This window comes from Sander lucioperca, chromosome 5 (genome assembly GCF_008315115.2).
Source record: "Sander lucioperca isolate FBNREF2018 chromosome 5, SLUC_FBN_1.2, whole genome shotgun sequence".
Taxonomy (NCBI): Eukaryota; Metazoa; Chordata; class Actinopteri; order Perciformes; family Percidae; genus Sander; species Sander lucioperca.
In genome coordinates, this window is record NC_050177.1 from 32,993,804 (window position 1) to 33,010,392 (window position 16,589).

At 40.1% G+C, this 16,589-nt stretch overlaps 1 protein-coding gene across 3 annotated transcripts; it reads right to left on the reverse strand.

Annotated features, from left to right (window-relative positions):
• Positions 1–2,994: 2,994 nt before the first annotated feature.
• pld3 (phospholipase D family, member 3) lies at positions 2,995–16,341 on the reverse strand. 3 transcript variants are annotated; one of them, XM_036001634.1, is made up of 12 exons: positions 16,252–16,341; positions 13,518–13,624; positions 11,960–12,010; positions 10,702–10,880; positions 9,986–10,166; positions 9,255–9,372; positions 7,440–7,567; positions 6,451–6,648; positions 4,401–4,540; positions 3,582–3,747; positions 3,327–3,426; positions 2,995–3,198 (listed from the first exon to the last, which is right to left on the reverse strand). In XM_036001634.1, exons 2-12 carry the CDS (start codon positions 13,542–13,544, stop codon positions 3,011–3,013), a joined length of 1,476 nt encoding a protein of 491 aa, XP_035857527.1. In that variant the 5' UTR covers positions 13,545–13,624; positions 16,252–16,341; the 3' UTR covers positions 2,995–3,010. The 3 variants fall into 3 exon arrangements, with proteins under 3 accessions (XP_035857527.1, XP_031140498.1, XP_031140509.1); XM_031284638.2 differs by having other exon boundaries at positions 13,518–13,620; positions 16,249–16,341; XM_031284649.2 differs by having other exon boundaries at positions 13,518–13,609; positions 16,243–16,341.
• Positions 16,342–16,589: the final 248 nt, after the last annotated feature.

Sequence of the window (16,589 nt, forward strand, 5' to 3'; positions counted from 1 at the left end):
TCATACGTATTAAAACGATTTCCACTTTTTTAACTATTCTCACTACTTCAACTTCTTCTCACTGATTTAAGCTATTCAACCAGTTTAGCTTTAGCAATTCAGCTATTCAGCATTCCCACGCATTTTCCGCAGGAAATGCATTTTCTAGTTAAAGTATAAAGTTCAATGGGGGCTGGCATTAATTCAAAATGTGGTAAATATGTCCGGATGTAATTTCTAATCTGGAGGTAGCGAAAAAAGTGTGTAGGTGGGAGAGTGAACTTCTCCTTTAGCTGGATGAAGGTGGTAAAAATGGTATTGACGTATAAGTCCGCTACAGTGACGATGCCTCTATTTTTCCAGATCTTAAAAGCAGCATCAGTAAGCGAAGGGGGGAAGGCATGATTATAGAGAACAGATAAAGCCAGTCAAAATAAAGCCACTTTGCTGCTTATACTGAGCTCGGTGGCTGCAACACAACAAGCACCTGGAGGATGAGTACAGTGGCTGCTAAAAAACTTAGGCATGTTAAATTTGGAACCGATGATCGGATTCAAAACCAAATTCCGTTGGAATCGTTATGTTTATGGAATCGGTTCTTGATGCCCAATCCTAGTCATTATGCTATGCCCCTTTCTCCACCGAGATATTCTCCAGGTACAATTACCAACGTCAGTCCTCATGAGCCTCAGATCTCGCACTTACCCCACTCTGAGAGCTACAACCACCATTATCACACGCCCAAGTCTTGCTCCATCCACTTCTACACTTGCGTCTCACTCCCTGCATCCTGTTGACGAACACCGAGTAGTGTTAAGGCCCATCAAAAGTGACACCCTGTAACTCTAGCATGAGAAATAAAACTCAGTAGTACAATTTCACTGAATGAGAACATCATGATGAACGTAACAAACCTTTTCTTCACATCCTGTTTACATGTTTGACTGAGAGAGAGAAGGCCGTCCTGCAGCAAACACTTTCTTCACAGAAACATTAGTCACGAGAAGCACTTCAGCTCTGGAAACTATTCTGGTTGGTTGTTATGCACCCTCAGGTCAAAGTCAATAAAAAAAAGAAAGAAACAAGATCCATTACGTTTTTGGGCATTTTAGGCCTTTATTTGTATAGTACAGCTTAAGACATGAAGAGGGAGGGGGGGGGAACGACATGCAGCAAAGGGAGTTGAACCTGCGGCCACTGCGTCGAGGAGTAAACCTCTATATATGGGCGTCTGCGCTACCAGGTAAGCTACCCAGGCGCCTGACCAGATCCATTACTTTTTGGAAGTTTTAAGAAAATTATCTCAGTGCAGGTTCTTGGAATAAAATGTCGTAGGACATTAGTATGAAACGAACAGTAGTTGTAGTAAGTGAGATTGTTTGTGAGTTTTTTATGCCCTCAGGTGCACTGTCAAACATTCAGGTGTGCAAATATTGTAGTTTTGCCAAGATCTGAATGTTGAGAACTCGTCCAGGAGAGTATTTGGTAAAACCATATCTTTTACATCAGACCACTATGTGAAGGTGCTTGAGACTTTAATCTAGCAGTTTAACGAGTTATACGTAGGCTTTTTCCTAAGAAATCATTAAAAGAGTGGGATGAAGTCCGTTGTCATTTAATATTTCTTATTGTCCATAGCCCTGAACAGTCACTTTATGAAATCATTGAATATAATGTATGTGTATCAGAGAACACATGACGATGAACTATAAACAGACTGGAACAGGTTTGATTTGAAGACATTTATTGAGAGTAATTTTTTTATAAAGAGGAAGGAGATAAGAACATGTTTACAATAACTGCCCCAGAGCTTTTTTTATAAGCTCGCTGCTACAGGTAAACACGCTTCTTTGGACAGTTTCCATAACAACCACCTCCTCACTAATTGGTAGGTTCAATCACTCCACACAGTGGAAATTAAAGCAAACTTTCAATCTATTGTACCACTGCTGACTTAAGTATTACATTTATTTATTTTAAAAACACCTGTATCTTATTTACAGCACAGGCACAGCACACCAGCTGGAACATTAATTATTCCAGCAAAATGAAATCATCAATTAAGAAAAGAATCAAACTTTAATCCCTGAGATTAGCTGGGATAAAAACAACTCCCACTGAGGCATTTGGGGATGGGAGGAAAACATGCTCTGGTTTATTGACATTTCTTAATGACGCGCTAAACTCCGCACAGAGCCGCTGCAAAATAGTTGTGCGAGAGAAAACTCAGATTGGACAGATAGTCTAGCTAGCTGTCTGGATTTACCCTGCAGAGATCTGAGGAGCAGTTAACCATAGTCCTCAGAAATCCACCGGATTTAAAAATCCAACACAAAGAAAGTGGAAGGAAACAATACATGCATCCTGTGGAATTCCCTGCAGCACCCCAGCAATCCTGGAAGTGGAACGTCAAGGAAATAGACTATCATGAAACAGACCTGACTGAAAAGCTGAAACAGTGCCCCCTCCTGCTGCTGGCACTACATGTCGGAAAACACAAGTTAATCGTACAAGTTTGTTAGGAGTTTTTTTTAAAAGCAACAGCTGCCTGTTCATGGGTTGTCAATGCTGGCAACATGTTGCAGAACATTCTGATCCGATGTTACTAAAGAGTAGTTTAAATTTGATCTGGCCTATAACCCACACGTGTAGTTTGAATCCCGGGCCAGCTTTGATAGTAAACAGCAAAGAGAGGCAAAGTAATTCTTCACTGAAAATAAAAAAGGCATCCTTGAATAACCCTTGGTAGTACTTGGCATTTGACTGGTTTGATGGAACATTACTCGCACTAAAGCTGTGATAAGCCAGGTTTACTGGAAGTCCATCTTCCTTAGCAAACCGGGAAACTACGCTCAGCGGAGAGGCCGTCTGGCTGATTTCTTAGCTCAAGAGTTTCCGTGTTCATGGTGTGAACAATTGCTTCAGCCGACTGGTGCAAAATGCTTTAAAGTTTATATACTAAGATAAATGTGCAACTATAACACTGCAATATGTGTTGAAGAGAAGGGTCCACACTGTAATACTGTGGAATCTAACACAAGTCTTTGACGTTTGAGTGCTGGGTGAGAGGAGTGCTGTACTCAGAGTTCCAGTCCCTCTCAAACAGAGCCTGCAGCTGTGATTGGACGGTTGGCTCCGGGGACTGTGATGCGGTCTGGTTGACAACCAATGCTGAGCCAGCTGTGCTCACAAAGTAGTCCCCTGACCAGTTAGATGTACCTGACGACAGGAAAAAAAAAATTCTATTTTAGCACTTTTTCTTGAATACATATCAGGGATGTACAATCAGATGTGATTGTTATTATTTTCATGACTGACTTAACCATGCAGTGTGTGTGCAGCCTTACCGATGTAGGCTATCTTGTCAGTCACCATGTACTTGTTGTGGTTGACTCTGGAAAAGGGAATCTCCTTCTGCTTGGGACTGGCAGGCACCACAAATAGCCTCTGGGTAAGGGAAACAAGAGGTCATTTGGGTTATTGTTTTTACTTAAGAATCTGTGTCATAATATGTACAACCTCCTGTCTCAGTGTCAGAGGACACGTGAAGGTGGCCAAGTCTTTTTCTTTTTTTAATCACGAAACGAATAAGAGCTACTCACCACCTGGATGTCCAGTTTGCTCTTGGGGTCATAAACTGAGGCCAGAGACTTCAGGAAAGGAAACATGATCGGTTGGGTGCTGGCCCAGCAGCTGATCAGCAGACGCACTTTGACCCGCTTCTCGTACACGACGCGCCTCAGCTGGGTGTCGATGTCAGCCCAGTACCTGCAGAGGGCACCACATGCAGAGTATGACTACATGAGACATCGCATTAACCAAGTTCTGTCCCAACTCTATTCCACTTTATTTATCCTCAAATAAAATGCTCAGAAAAAGGCGGGTGCAACTTTTTGATATTTACACACTAATGCTTTATAGATTTCCCCTTGTTAAATCCATTATAATGTAGTGACAGAATTTCAAATGATGACTTTTGCTTACACTTTTCTGCACATGCTCAGGTTTTTGGTCATAAACCAAAGTATTGGACAAATTCAAAGTTTTAACCTGATGATGGAGAAGGATGAAAAGTCAGTGGATCACCAAGGTGATTATAATTCATACCAAAGGGGGCATTAATAAATCTGTGCCAAATTTCATGGCAATTTATCCGATAGTTGTTGAGACATTTCACTCAGAACCACACATGTCAACCTCATGGTGGTGCTAAAGGAAAAGTCAGGGGGGATCACCAAAGTCGAATATGTCAGTCAGGACCAAAGTGTTGGACTGGCTGACCAATCCATAGATAGTGCCATGCCTAAAATCTGACCTACATTACCTTTAGCAGTTCCTAAGAGCTTCACTAACTATACTACTTGACTCTTCTCAACAATCCTTCCCTTAGTTATATTTCATAAGTGTCTGAACAGCTGTACCTTTTAGGATGTGAAAACTCCATGGTGGGCAGGTAGTTCATGACAGCGATATAGATGAAGCTCTGGGCATCCTCCATCACACTGAGGATGGACTGAAGGTCTGAAGTCCTGCCGGCTGCACAGAAAGACGGAGGGGAACTCTGAGAGACAGCGAGGAGAGAAAAGAGATATTGTTAATTTTTTAGCAATTTTTTAAACAATACAGAAGCCTCAGCAGACGATGAACCAAGAAGGAGCAGTGGTCATTAGAAGTACATTGAAGAGTAGTCTCTCTTTGCCAGACCTTCCTCCACAGCGCTGCGGAGGAAGGTCTGACTAGTCCACACAGCATTCCGGGATGGGAGGAAAACGTGCTCTGGTTCATTGGCATTTCTTTAAACCAATCACAATCGTCAGGGGCGGTGCTAAGTGCCAGACTCAATGACGGTACCTCTGCTAAATAGCCTCAGGAAGGAACTTGTTTTGGTGGAATATGTGTACGTTCAAAAGTTGTTTTAGTTGTGCAACAGAAAACTCAGATTGGGTGGATAGTCTAGCTAGCTGTCTGGATTTACCCTGCAGAGATCTGAGGAGCAGTTAACCATAGTGCTCATAACTCCACCAGAGTTTAGAATGCCAACACAAAGAAAGAGGAAGGTACTGGACATCCGGCCGAAAATTAGGGACATCCGGTGGAATTTCCAGCGGCACCTGAACAATCCCGGCAATGAAACGTCCTCGATATAGACTAATTGAAGATAGAAGGTCAGCACTGAGCTGCGGGGTTAAGAAAGTCTTTTGTACATACACATCGATAGTCATTTTAGGGGAGTAACTGAATATATATACCGCCGTTACGTATTCAGAATACAAATCACGAGTAACTGTATTCCGTTAGTTACAATTTAAATAGTTGGTATTTAGAATAGTTACATTGTTGAAATCAATGGATTACATGACGATACTTCTCTGTTTCACGAGTTTATTCACTCTGAACAAATTAAGGCAACTCCATGCATTTCCCAGAAGCCCCAGTATGAAAACGAAAAAATTAGCTATTTGCGTGATCTGTCACAATGGAGTCGGAACCGGCACAACACAGCCAGGGCAGGAATGCGTTTCTATCTTGGAAATTCAAACAGCATTTCACATTAAAGAAAGAACAGGGAGAACGAAATATAACCGTGCAGTGCAACCTCTGCTTGCCAGCAACCAACCTCCTTTCAGCGTCCAAAAACTCCACCTCCAACCTGAAGAAGCATCTTAAAGTAAGTTTTTTTTTTTAATTAGCCAGGGGTAGTCGTCTGTTGTAGTTTTACTGGTCACCTTGTTATTTTATAGTTGTATCAGGTAGCTACCTGCTTAGTTGACGTGCGACTTTACATTCTCCTACGTGCTGATTTACTAGCCCCAGAGCCGTTGAAAGACTGACTAGCCCCGTTTGACATGCTAGCTAACGTTAGCTATAATTAGCTCGTGGTAGCTTAGACTGCGGTTACATTTTTGTATGCAGTTCGGGACTACAAATACAAAAATCTATCTGCTTGTTTAGGTACACATTCAGCCAGTTGGAACAGAAGAACACACCAGAATAGGCCTGTTCAGTAAGCTGTATGTGATGGCCGCATTCCTACACTTATAAAATGCAATTCAATGTGGAAGTAATCCAAGTATTCAGAATACGTTACTCAGATTGAGTAATGCAACGGAATATGTTACAAATTACATTTTTGGGCATGTATTCTGTATTCTGTAAAGGAATACGTTTTGAAAGTATCCTTCCCAACACTGTCAATAGTAAAAGAAATGATCATGCATGCTGACATCGCAGTAGTTACTGTCAGAGATAAAGAAAAACATTTCAAAGGTGTACATATGCCACCACTTTATATGAGGCATAACTAATCGTATTAATGTTCTTCATAGTGTGGTATTAAAAAATAAAACACTGGTTACAGTCTTATGAAGCAGCATTAAAAACTACATTTTCTTTCTTGTTTCTTCCTATTAATATACTGAAATAAAAACTAAAATCTCCCATCCTTCCCTCCCTGTATGTACTGTGGCTCACCGACAGGTAGACGTCGGACGGCGTGTTGTTGAGTAGCAGCTGGAGGGGCGTGTCCTTGTTGTAGAGGGTTGAGAAGCTGGTGGGCCACGGCGATGGGATGGACTGACTCTCCCCCATGAACCAATAGGCTTCAAAGATCTTCCCCAGGTCGGCGGCCAAGCAGCTGCAGTTGTAGACCACCGCGCCCAGCTCCTTCACCTACAGACCAACAGCAGAATATTAACTTATTCTCAATCATAGATTTTTTTTTACAGCTTGTAGATTTCAAAACTGTGACAATGAACAGAAAAAAAATACACAGAAAATTATTTTATAAACATTGCTGTGAGAAACGACAAATGTCTAAAACCACAGAATTAGTGTAGATGCATAAACTTTAAATATATTTATAAACAATAAACATATTTTGCATTACACTTAACTGGTAATTCCTGAGATTTTTAGTGTTCAGAAATTGCATAAAAGAATCGTCTCTTTGTTGTTTGCAAACACACAAACAGTTTTATGGGATGTTGGTGAACACTCCTAAGAACAGGATGTTCATGGCAGTGACAACTCAGCAAAATGAATACTAAAAAAAACCATTAGAAAAGCTAAACTTGAGAAGTGGTTTGAGACCATCACAGTATTAAAGCAAATCCAAACTATTCTTTCAGCGTGGCATGTGACTGAAGGTTTGAGAACTTCCTCTTAAAAGAGGAAAGAAACATAATTGTGCTTAAATCGTGCACCAAACAACCTTTCATTCAGTTTAGTTTCATTAGTTTGCCTGGGATATTTTTAGAATGCTACTTTTGAGTTAAAGAGCTAAACAATAGTTCATTTCTAATTCACTTCCTGCCATGATTACTGTGTAAAATACTCATTCTGCCCACAAAGTGACAACAATATTCGGGTAAACCATCTAGGAAAATCCCATTCACACAGATATAACAAAGAAAATGTGATTGTGACTGATAGACTGTGAGAGAGAGTGTGTGTGTGTGTACCTGTGTGAGGGACCTCCAGTCCATGTTGGCACTGCCAATGTAAATGTGTTTCTTGTCCACAACCCAGAACTTTGTGTGGAGGACGCCTGAAGTGAGCTCTCTCATGTTAACTGTCCTGATATTAGCACCTGAAACACACACACACACACACACACACACACACACACACACACACACACACACACACACACACACACACACACACACACACACACACACAAATTATCGCCTGAATAAAAATGTAAAGCTCCGAAGATTGTCTTTGTTAGTGGGTGCTTTAGTGAGAGCGGAGACGCTGACAGCAGTGAATAACTGTTGATTAACTGAATAATGTTCTGCTACAAAATACAAACCCAAAATACTGTGTATGAATTTTAATATTGATGTTTTTAGGCAGAGGCTGCTGATACTCTGTATCAAACATGTAGCCATTTTAATGCCAAGAAATTTCGAAGAATCAGTGTTTCACACAAAACTGTACACTAAAATTAAAGTATTTTTTAGTGACGCACCCTATTTAATTTAGAAAAGATATCCTGAAATAAATTCATCCCATAATTTATTTATCCCCAGTGTAGATGTGAACTGTGTACTTTCTACTCTCTGATCGAACATACAGACCAGAGAATATACTCTGGAATATACTAACCTACGGAAAGGTAAAAGTAATATGAAAACACTAGTAACAAAGTTAATATAAGGCCTCAGAAATATGGTTGAAATTCATATCATAAGATTAATAATATTCTTTGTAATGTTTAAATATTTGATAAATATTTCATTAAACTGATGTTTAATGCAACCGTATGTGTTTCACTGTGATGCATTAAATCAGTCAAAACTCTTCACGCGTAAAAAAAGAAAGAACTCATTTTGTTAGTTTATAATCATCATTACTTTGGACAACATAATGCTACAGATTCTGTCTGTCACACCGAGCTGTCAGCTCTCAAATGAAAGCAAAAGGGCAACGCAAGATCTAAAAAAAATCCTAAATACAGAACACTGCAAGCTCAGGCTTGATATAAAGCATTGACTGTAAATATTAATGGACAGAGCATGTATGATGTCACCCATTGGTTTGTGGAGATCTGCTATGAGTCGTTGAGTTTGCCGTTACGGGCGCAGCCATCTTGGTTGCGGATGTGACGATTTTAGACGAGAGGGAGGAGTGAGGGAGGAGCCATAGACTGTTGGGCGGTATCTGACTGTGACGTTAGCTGAGAGTTGGCAACGCTGCTTACACTCTACGTTACACACTTTCACTGGCAATCTGGATGCAACTGCTGCTGAAAGCTAGCCTACATAATTCGAGGTAAGATTTAGCTTTGCTACGTTTTAAATATATCTTTGTCCAATAGTTATATTACATATAAGACAGGCCGTGAACTGTCAATCACATCATAGCCACACCGTAAAACACCCCCTGCTTTATCGTCGATTTAAAAATCAACGAGACCATTATTAAAAAAATGAACATCATTCTGTACTGCAGAAGACTTCAAACTGGCGATTGAGACCATAAACTCATTATGAAAATGTTTACTGAGGTAATAAATCAAGTGAGAAGTGGGTCACTTTCTCATAGACTTCTACAGAAACCGACCTCCTTTTGCAACCGTACGTGTCGCCCCCTGCTGGAATTCAGATAGAATGCAGGTTTAAAGCACTTCCGCATTTGCAGCACTTCGCCGAACCGGATGCTTTGTCCATTAATATTAACAGTTTATGATATAAAGTCAATATCAACCCACACATCAGTCGACACATTGGTCAGAGACTCGCTGGTCTAAAGTAAAAGACGGTCAGTGTCACCTGAGTCGTTGAGCAGTCGGAGGTCGCCTTGTGGTTGACTCTTCTGTGGCGTGTTCACTGCGATACGAACAGACAACTTGCCGGAAAGTTTAGCTAGTGTCTTCAGAATGGTCTCACCCTGCGAACACAGCAGGAAATAATAAGAAGCCTGTTATGTGGATAGGCCTGTAATAATTATTAAATAATTGTCAATTTTCTTTTTTTACATTCTGTAATTGCGGTTTCTTTGTTTAAGCGCAATTAATTGCTAACATTAGCTAAGGTCCTAAGGTGTATGACTGGTTATTGTAGGTTTTGTTTAGGTTGCCAAATTGTAATTATAGAAGTAATTATTGGTCGGACTATATATATTTTTTTATCATTTCATTTGTTGTTGCCACTTGACCCTATACATGTACATAGCAACTGTAATGACTACCATTACAGCCAAACCAGGAATTATCAATACAGGCGTTGTTTACTTCATAGGCGGTGTATTTGTGTTATTACATTATCTGGGTCACCAAACAATGTATCCTGGAATTTGTTTAAAAAAGTAATAAATACATAAATATTTTTAAATTTGACTGAAAGAGACAATTATATTGTTAATCGCAATTATTTCTGAGACAACTAATTGCACAGCAAAATTTGGAATTGTTACAGCTCTACATACGAACTTGTCCATTAAACAAATATTTTGAGAAGTAAAACTCATTTGTGCCATTTGGCTATTCACAGCTCCAGCAAACCTGATTGGCTGTCGGCTCATGAGTGCCAGTGTCTTTGTTAGTGAGCGTCCAGTAGAAGGAGGCGATGTCGACACTGCTGCGAGCCTCGGCCATCAGACTGATCCAGGCTTGGAAGATGGAGGGGTGAGTGGTGCTGGAGTTAAACTCCAGCCCTTCAGGGATGCTCTCCACCAGAACGATCCTGACAGGGGGAAAGAGAGGAAACGGCTTGACTAGAACGATTCATATCTGTAGTAATAGTACTGCCCATGGAGTAGAGCTAGACTGATAAACTGACCGGGTCGATGCTTATCGCAGATATATTTTATGACGTCAGCCAATAAATAAGAAGATATTATAGTACAGAAATGCCAAAGATATGTTTGAGGTAATTTAGTAAAGTGTCACCTTAACATAGTTTGTCACGTTTATTTTTCAACTGTAAAATGTCCCAAACAGTACATACCTTGCCCACAATTCTTTAAAAACAACAAATTTACAATTGACAAAACGATCCACTTGCTTGCTTGTTACTTGTATGGAGCTTTGTGAGAATGGCTGTGTGATAATTCAATCAGCGGGCGTATGGCTTCTGTGTCCTACATGAACTAACGGCGTTAGTCTAACGCTAAGCTTAATTTATACAACAGCTATTAAAACAGTTGACATAACACACAGTTTGAAACATGACAGCTGAATAAACGATTGTGTCCGTGTGTGTGCAGATGTTTGCTTACTTGCAGGGGTCTGAGCAGGACTCGCCCTTGGGCAGACGGAGGCTGCTGCTGCTGCTGCTGCTGCTGCTGCTCGGGGAAGGATGGGAGGAGGAAACCCTCGGTGTCAGGAGGTTATAGAGGGCCATGGCGGCCAGCAGCAGAGTGGCCACAGTGGCCAGAGCGATCACACACCTGGAATACTGGAAAGGGGATGGGCAAAAGCTGTGGGTGTTGATCAACGTTGAATAAATTATATTTATCTCTGAATGTGGGTATTTCTTTGTGAGATGTTGTCAACTATGGCTGGGTTAAAATAATCCATCCTCCAATTAAAATCGATCTCGATGTGATATCGATTAATGAAATCCAGAAATCGATCTTTGAATATATAATCTTTGAATATATATGCCTTCTCACCATGGATGTATAAGCCACTACAAACCTTTGGGGGTCAATTCTTCCTGCAAACATTAACCTGGTGCATTCTAAAAAATATGTGAGGGTTGATTCTTGCTTGTACAATTTGTATACCACAAGTTCTCTGAGAATCTCTTTTATATCCAAGCAAAATTTAGCCTGACAAGCTAGACCCACATCAAGATTTTGGGTCTGGGAACTCACCATTGGCAGGGCTCAATCTGAGGGGCGGGATAAACAGTTGTCTTTCAAATTTCCTCTGCACGCAATAGGATAGCGTTACAACCAACCAGAGCAACGCTAGTTGATAGATTAAACTTTCGCCGTATCTAGTCGGCAAAACTCCGAACACATCTTCCTTTTTTAAGAATGACTTCAGTGCTTAACTCCAAGTCTTCCAGAGTCGCGGCCAAAGCCGATCCGAAAGACCGCTGTTCGCCAGCAGCAGCAGCCATCTTCTTTGTTTTCAAGTAGCAGGGAATTCACCCGGAACCGTCGTAACTCTGCTGTCATTATGTTAAGCCCGCCCACCGACTCTATACACGATGTGATTGGCCTGACTAGAGTTTGTTTTTTCCAGCTCGCAAGCCAATGGAGAGTTGCTAGACTGACCCTGGCTGCAAATTACATTTGCTGCCGCTAGGGTGCGTCTAGATTTCTAGACTAAGCAAAATTGGCATTGGAACGGAAATTTCCCTAAATGAACTGATATCGGATGGAAATGTAATCGAATCGGGACCTTGTGAATCGGAAACGAAATCGAGTCAGGAAATCATCGTTGATACCCAGCCCTAATGCGGGCTGTGGTTCCGTCTACCTTGTTGGTTTGTGTGCTGAAGTCATGTGTGTGTCTGTAACGTACCACCTGGGCTTTCCTGTTGGATTCCTGTCTCCTCCTCTCCACGTCCACCAGCTACAGGCAGAACAATAAATGAACACAGTGAGCAAACTTGAGGATTTTAATTCGAACCTTGGCGTGTTTCACCAAATTTGCAACATGGGATCATTTTCTGTCACTCGTCAAAAAAGGAACACCATGTTTGAGACCCATGCGTGAGCAGAATCACCGCTGGACTCAAATGTTTGCGTTTGAGATTATCGATCCTTATTATGTAACACTTAATCCAAATCCAAACTACTACTATTAAATTGGATGAGCAGGTTAAGTCTATTAGGTAGAGCTGTTAAACAAATTCAAGTTTTGAATGAATCCCAGGATACATCTTTTGGATATATATCACTGTCATGTGACCCAGATAATGTAGTTACAAAAATACACAGCCTATGAAGTTAACCACGCCTCTTCATTATCATAAAATATTTTTTATAACTGTACCCCGCCTTGTCATTTTTATTGCTATGAACGTTTATACGGTCAAGTGCCAACAACTAACAGTTGAAATAATAATAAAAATATATAGTCCGACCAATAATCCCTTATATAATTACAATTTGGCACATCTAAACAAAATCAACAATTACCAGTCATACACAGGTCATTCGCCTTAGAACCTTAGCTAATGTTAGCTGTGGTAACAAAGAAACCACGATTATGTAAAAAAAAAAAAAAAGATTATGTAATAATTGTTACAGGCCTACTATTAAGTCTTTTTTAGATTCCCTGACTTCCCCCTGTTTGCAGTTTGTCTTAGTGTACATGTCCTTGACATTACCGAAATTGAGTGACCAGTGGTAACAGAAAATGAATTTATGAAATGGAAATGTGATTCAGAGCTGACAACGGACATGGGGAAACTCCACTGTTCTGATCCGAGTAACAAGCTCACTGAATTTAACACAAATAACAACATTCATGGCAAACAGAAAGCATTTTCTCATAGCACGTCGTCTTAAAATGCAGTACAAATTATAAGGGCTTCATCAATTCATCTGTAATTTTGAAAAGCAATATATTTCAATAGGTTTAAAAATTAAGTTTAAAAAAATGTGAGTTTCTATATCAGAAATGTGGGTTTCTTTTAAAAAACGTGGATGGTTCCGTACAATGCCCTTCACAAGAAAATGAAATGATCAGCTCACTACTTTCATTGAATTTGGGTGTTTTAGTCAATTTTATAGCATTTGATTTTTTTTTTTTTTTTAATAAAAGAACGTCAGAAAAAGCGCTGACAAAAAACATTTCCAAAACATCGGGAAAAGCGAACAAACGTGTCAAAAAAAGACGACCAAAACATTGAAAAAAGTTTAACTTTTTACACAGAAAAGCAAAGTTGCACGGTCGACGGGAAGACAACACAAGGGTTAACCCAGTCAATGTTTGGTATTTTTTACATGATAAGTAATTAAAACAAATAATCTAAACCTAATCAAAAGTGGAAATAACTCAAAATCTGTCAGCATAGATTCATTATCTGTTCATCAAGTCATTGATTTATTTAACCTACAAAAAAGCACCTTACCTGGTTGTAAGCGATGTCCGTCTTCATTGTGGAAGAAGACCGATTGACATCCGATTTGATAGATTAAGTAGTTTCAACTCAGATCAGATGATGCTCCGCAGCTCTGAGACCAAACAAGAGGAACAGAACATAAAATGTTACGTCATGAGACCAGGTTGCCCGATACAGAAGCTGCACGGGGAAACTTTTACATGTTGGCAGCTTGAAAATGGCAGCAGGGAGTACAAATCTTAAATTCTTTACACAGAAATGTTGAAATCAGTAAACTGCACGTAATACACTGATGTTTACCAACCAGGTTACACTTGAGGATTTGATAATTTTTTCTTTTATAAATATATAAAGTTATTTTGACAATTTAATAAGGGGGAATCTGCTGAATTTTTGTTTGAGTAAGAAGTCATGATTACAGAACACACACACACACACACACACACACACACACACACACACACACACACACACACACACACACACACACACACACACACACACACACACACACACACTTCTAGATGTTTCCACAGACAGAGAATAACCTGCACAGCTCATCTCTGGCACAAAGACACACACTCCAGCTGCTGACAAGCCGGGGTTGCTGGGAACCACCAAAACCACTCCACATCAAAAAACTGTTTACTGTAATCCGAGGTCTCGTGATTTATGACGTTTGATTGCTTAATAGAGAGGAAGTATGGAAGTCTGAATGCTGACAGCAGCAGTGTGAAGCCTCTGATTGGGTGTCTGGCTCCCCACAAAAACATGACTTATTACCAGGGTTGTCACAATACCAGAATTTTAACTATTCTTTCACTTCCCACAGTTGTGTTCCTTATTTAAAACCAAACATTCACATTTTGGATGGCCCCAGCTTGGAGAAGCAGATAGGAAGCCGAGTAATGTACTGCTGAGGATTCCACGTTGGGGTTAGATCTGAAAGTCACAATAACACAAAACAACTAACCGGTCGAGGCAGCGGTAGCAACTCCCGTGTTCTGCGAGGTAAAACTACTGTTTTTGTCACAGGAGTCTGGTGGCTTTGAATAGAGCGATATGCACTGCAGTGGACGGGGGAACCAGCAAAGCGTATTTTCGCCACCTAAAAAAAAAAAAAAAAAAAAAATCGGTTTAAGTGTACGCTATATTTAGAATATTTTCACAGCTTTACCTTTGCTGTTAGACAGCAGGGGGTGAGGGGGGGGAACTGAAGCCGTTATATTGCTCTCTTCAAATCCACCAGACGGTAACTTGTTTGGCTTCTGTGCCGTTATTTTCGGACTCAGCACAGCTAACGTTGACCCAGCTAGTGCTAGCGTTAACATTATTCATAACCTTATTGATTTGTAACCCGGGAAAAAAAACAGATGGACTAGGCCTTTAAACTTCAAATGGCAAAAATTGCTGGTACAGAAACAAAACAAACTGGTGGGTTTGTTGCTGGGGAGAAGGCCGTAACAGCCACAGGTTAAGGACCAGTTTGTTTTGTTTCCCGATGTTTAATCTGTGCAGCCTTGGGATGAAAATCTGACTGTAGATCTGATTTTTATAGCTCCGGTACTTTCGATACTATCGAATGTATAATTAACAAGATTGTATCGATTGAAACAAGTGGTAACGGAAAAAGTATGGAAGTAGGCTATCGATACTTTTGACAACCTTAGTCATTGGTGCTGGTATAGGAACATACAATAAATGTCAAAATAACTGATCGATGAAAGCACTGAGTTTGGACATCTTTAAGTCATGCATACGGACAGAAGATTTACAACACGTACAAAATATTTTGTCTTGTGACTGGCTTTCCTTGTAACTGATTTTTTTTAAAGAAGGCAAAACGTTTCCTGCTCGGGCCATACCCAAAATATGTATGCTGCTTTGTTTTGTTGGTATGTGCTTGTGTTTGTTTTGGTTTTAGAGCCGATGAACAGATCCCACAGGTAACATAAGATGAGGAAGAAAAAGACGAAAAACTGTTAAGATTTTAGCTGTGTGATATTAGAAAGCAAACTATGCTGGATTATACTAAAACTGAGTCTTGAATAACACAGTTTACATCTACAATTTAAAACTACAGGCCTTATCGGATGGAACACCTTGATTAAATGAATAAACCTGGGAAATATTTTCAGATCTTGTGAAACATTGTGAAGGTTACACATTTTCTTTTCTTTCATTTAAGTTTTAGGAAGCAGATAATCTCTATTATCTCTATCTCTAGATCTTTTAGGTCTGACTGACTGGTGCATGAAATTATTGGTAGCAGAGGACAAAGAAGGCTTGTTTGTCTGTGCAGAGGAACAAATCACATTAGAGAGAACAACTCAGAGAAGAACAAGTGACACGAGAGTTGTACAAGTGAGGTAGGAGTCACAGAAGATTACTCAATTCTTAAATTACCCAAAAGAATAAAGAAAAGAGCAACACACATATTGTGTAAGCTTCAGCGCAGATAACACTGTGATCACATTAGATAGCTAGTAGGAGGCTAACGACTTGAATGTAGCTAATGTTGTTCACTTTGGAGTATTGCCTAAAAAAACATTAGGTTAAGAAACAAAATAGGACAAACCCACTCCTGACTGTCACGTCTTTACTAGAACCACAATCCCCATTAATGAACCGTTAATGTACACTGTGACCAGCTTTTGGTTTACTGAGCAGTCGAAGAGTCGCTGACAGTGCAGAACAACAAAAAATAGTCACTTTCAGCTTCGTTTGACAGTCAACCTACCTGTTTTCGTGCGTCCAGGTTCATTAAAATCCCGCATATACAAGCGTCGACGTCTGTTCTTTACACACAATCACATTTGCGGTTGTTGTTGTTATAAATATAAATATATATATATATATATATATATATAAATAGCCTACACGAAGAACAAAGAATAAGCCTATTCACGGTGCTGTTTGTTAAAAGTACCAGAACAGACGGGACAGTGATGTCACGTGATCACAGCCGGACAGCCAATTAAATGAGAGCTGTCCGCGTGACGTAGAGCAGGCAAGTTACAGTAGTGCAGTTCTCAATTGAAACCACAGCAGGGCGCTGTCCTTCCATGTTAGTCACACAGC

Bases quoted from the DNA above. Each gene is read 5' to 3' on its own strand.
- pld3 (XM_036001634.1), bottom strand. From the start codon at position 13,544: ATGAAGACGGACATCGCTTACAACCAG. The intron at 10,881-11,959 runs GTACGTTACAGA...TCCCCTTTCCAG, and splicing joins CCAACAGGAAAGCCCAGGTG to TATTCCAGGTGTGTGATCGC. The intron at 3,748-4,400 runs GTACAGCTGTTC...TGCCCTCTGCAG, and splicing joins GAGTTTTCACATCCTAAAAG to GTACTGGGCTGACATCGACA.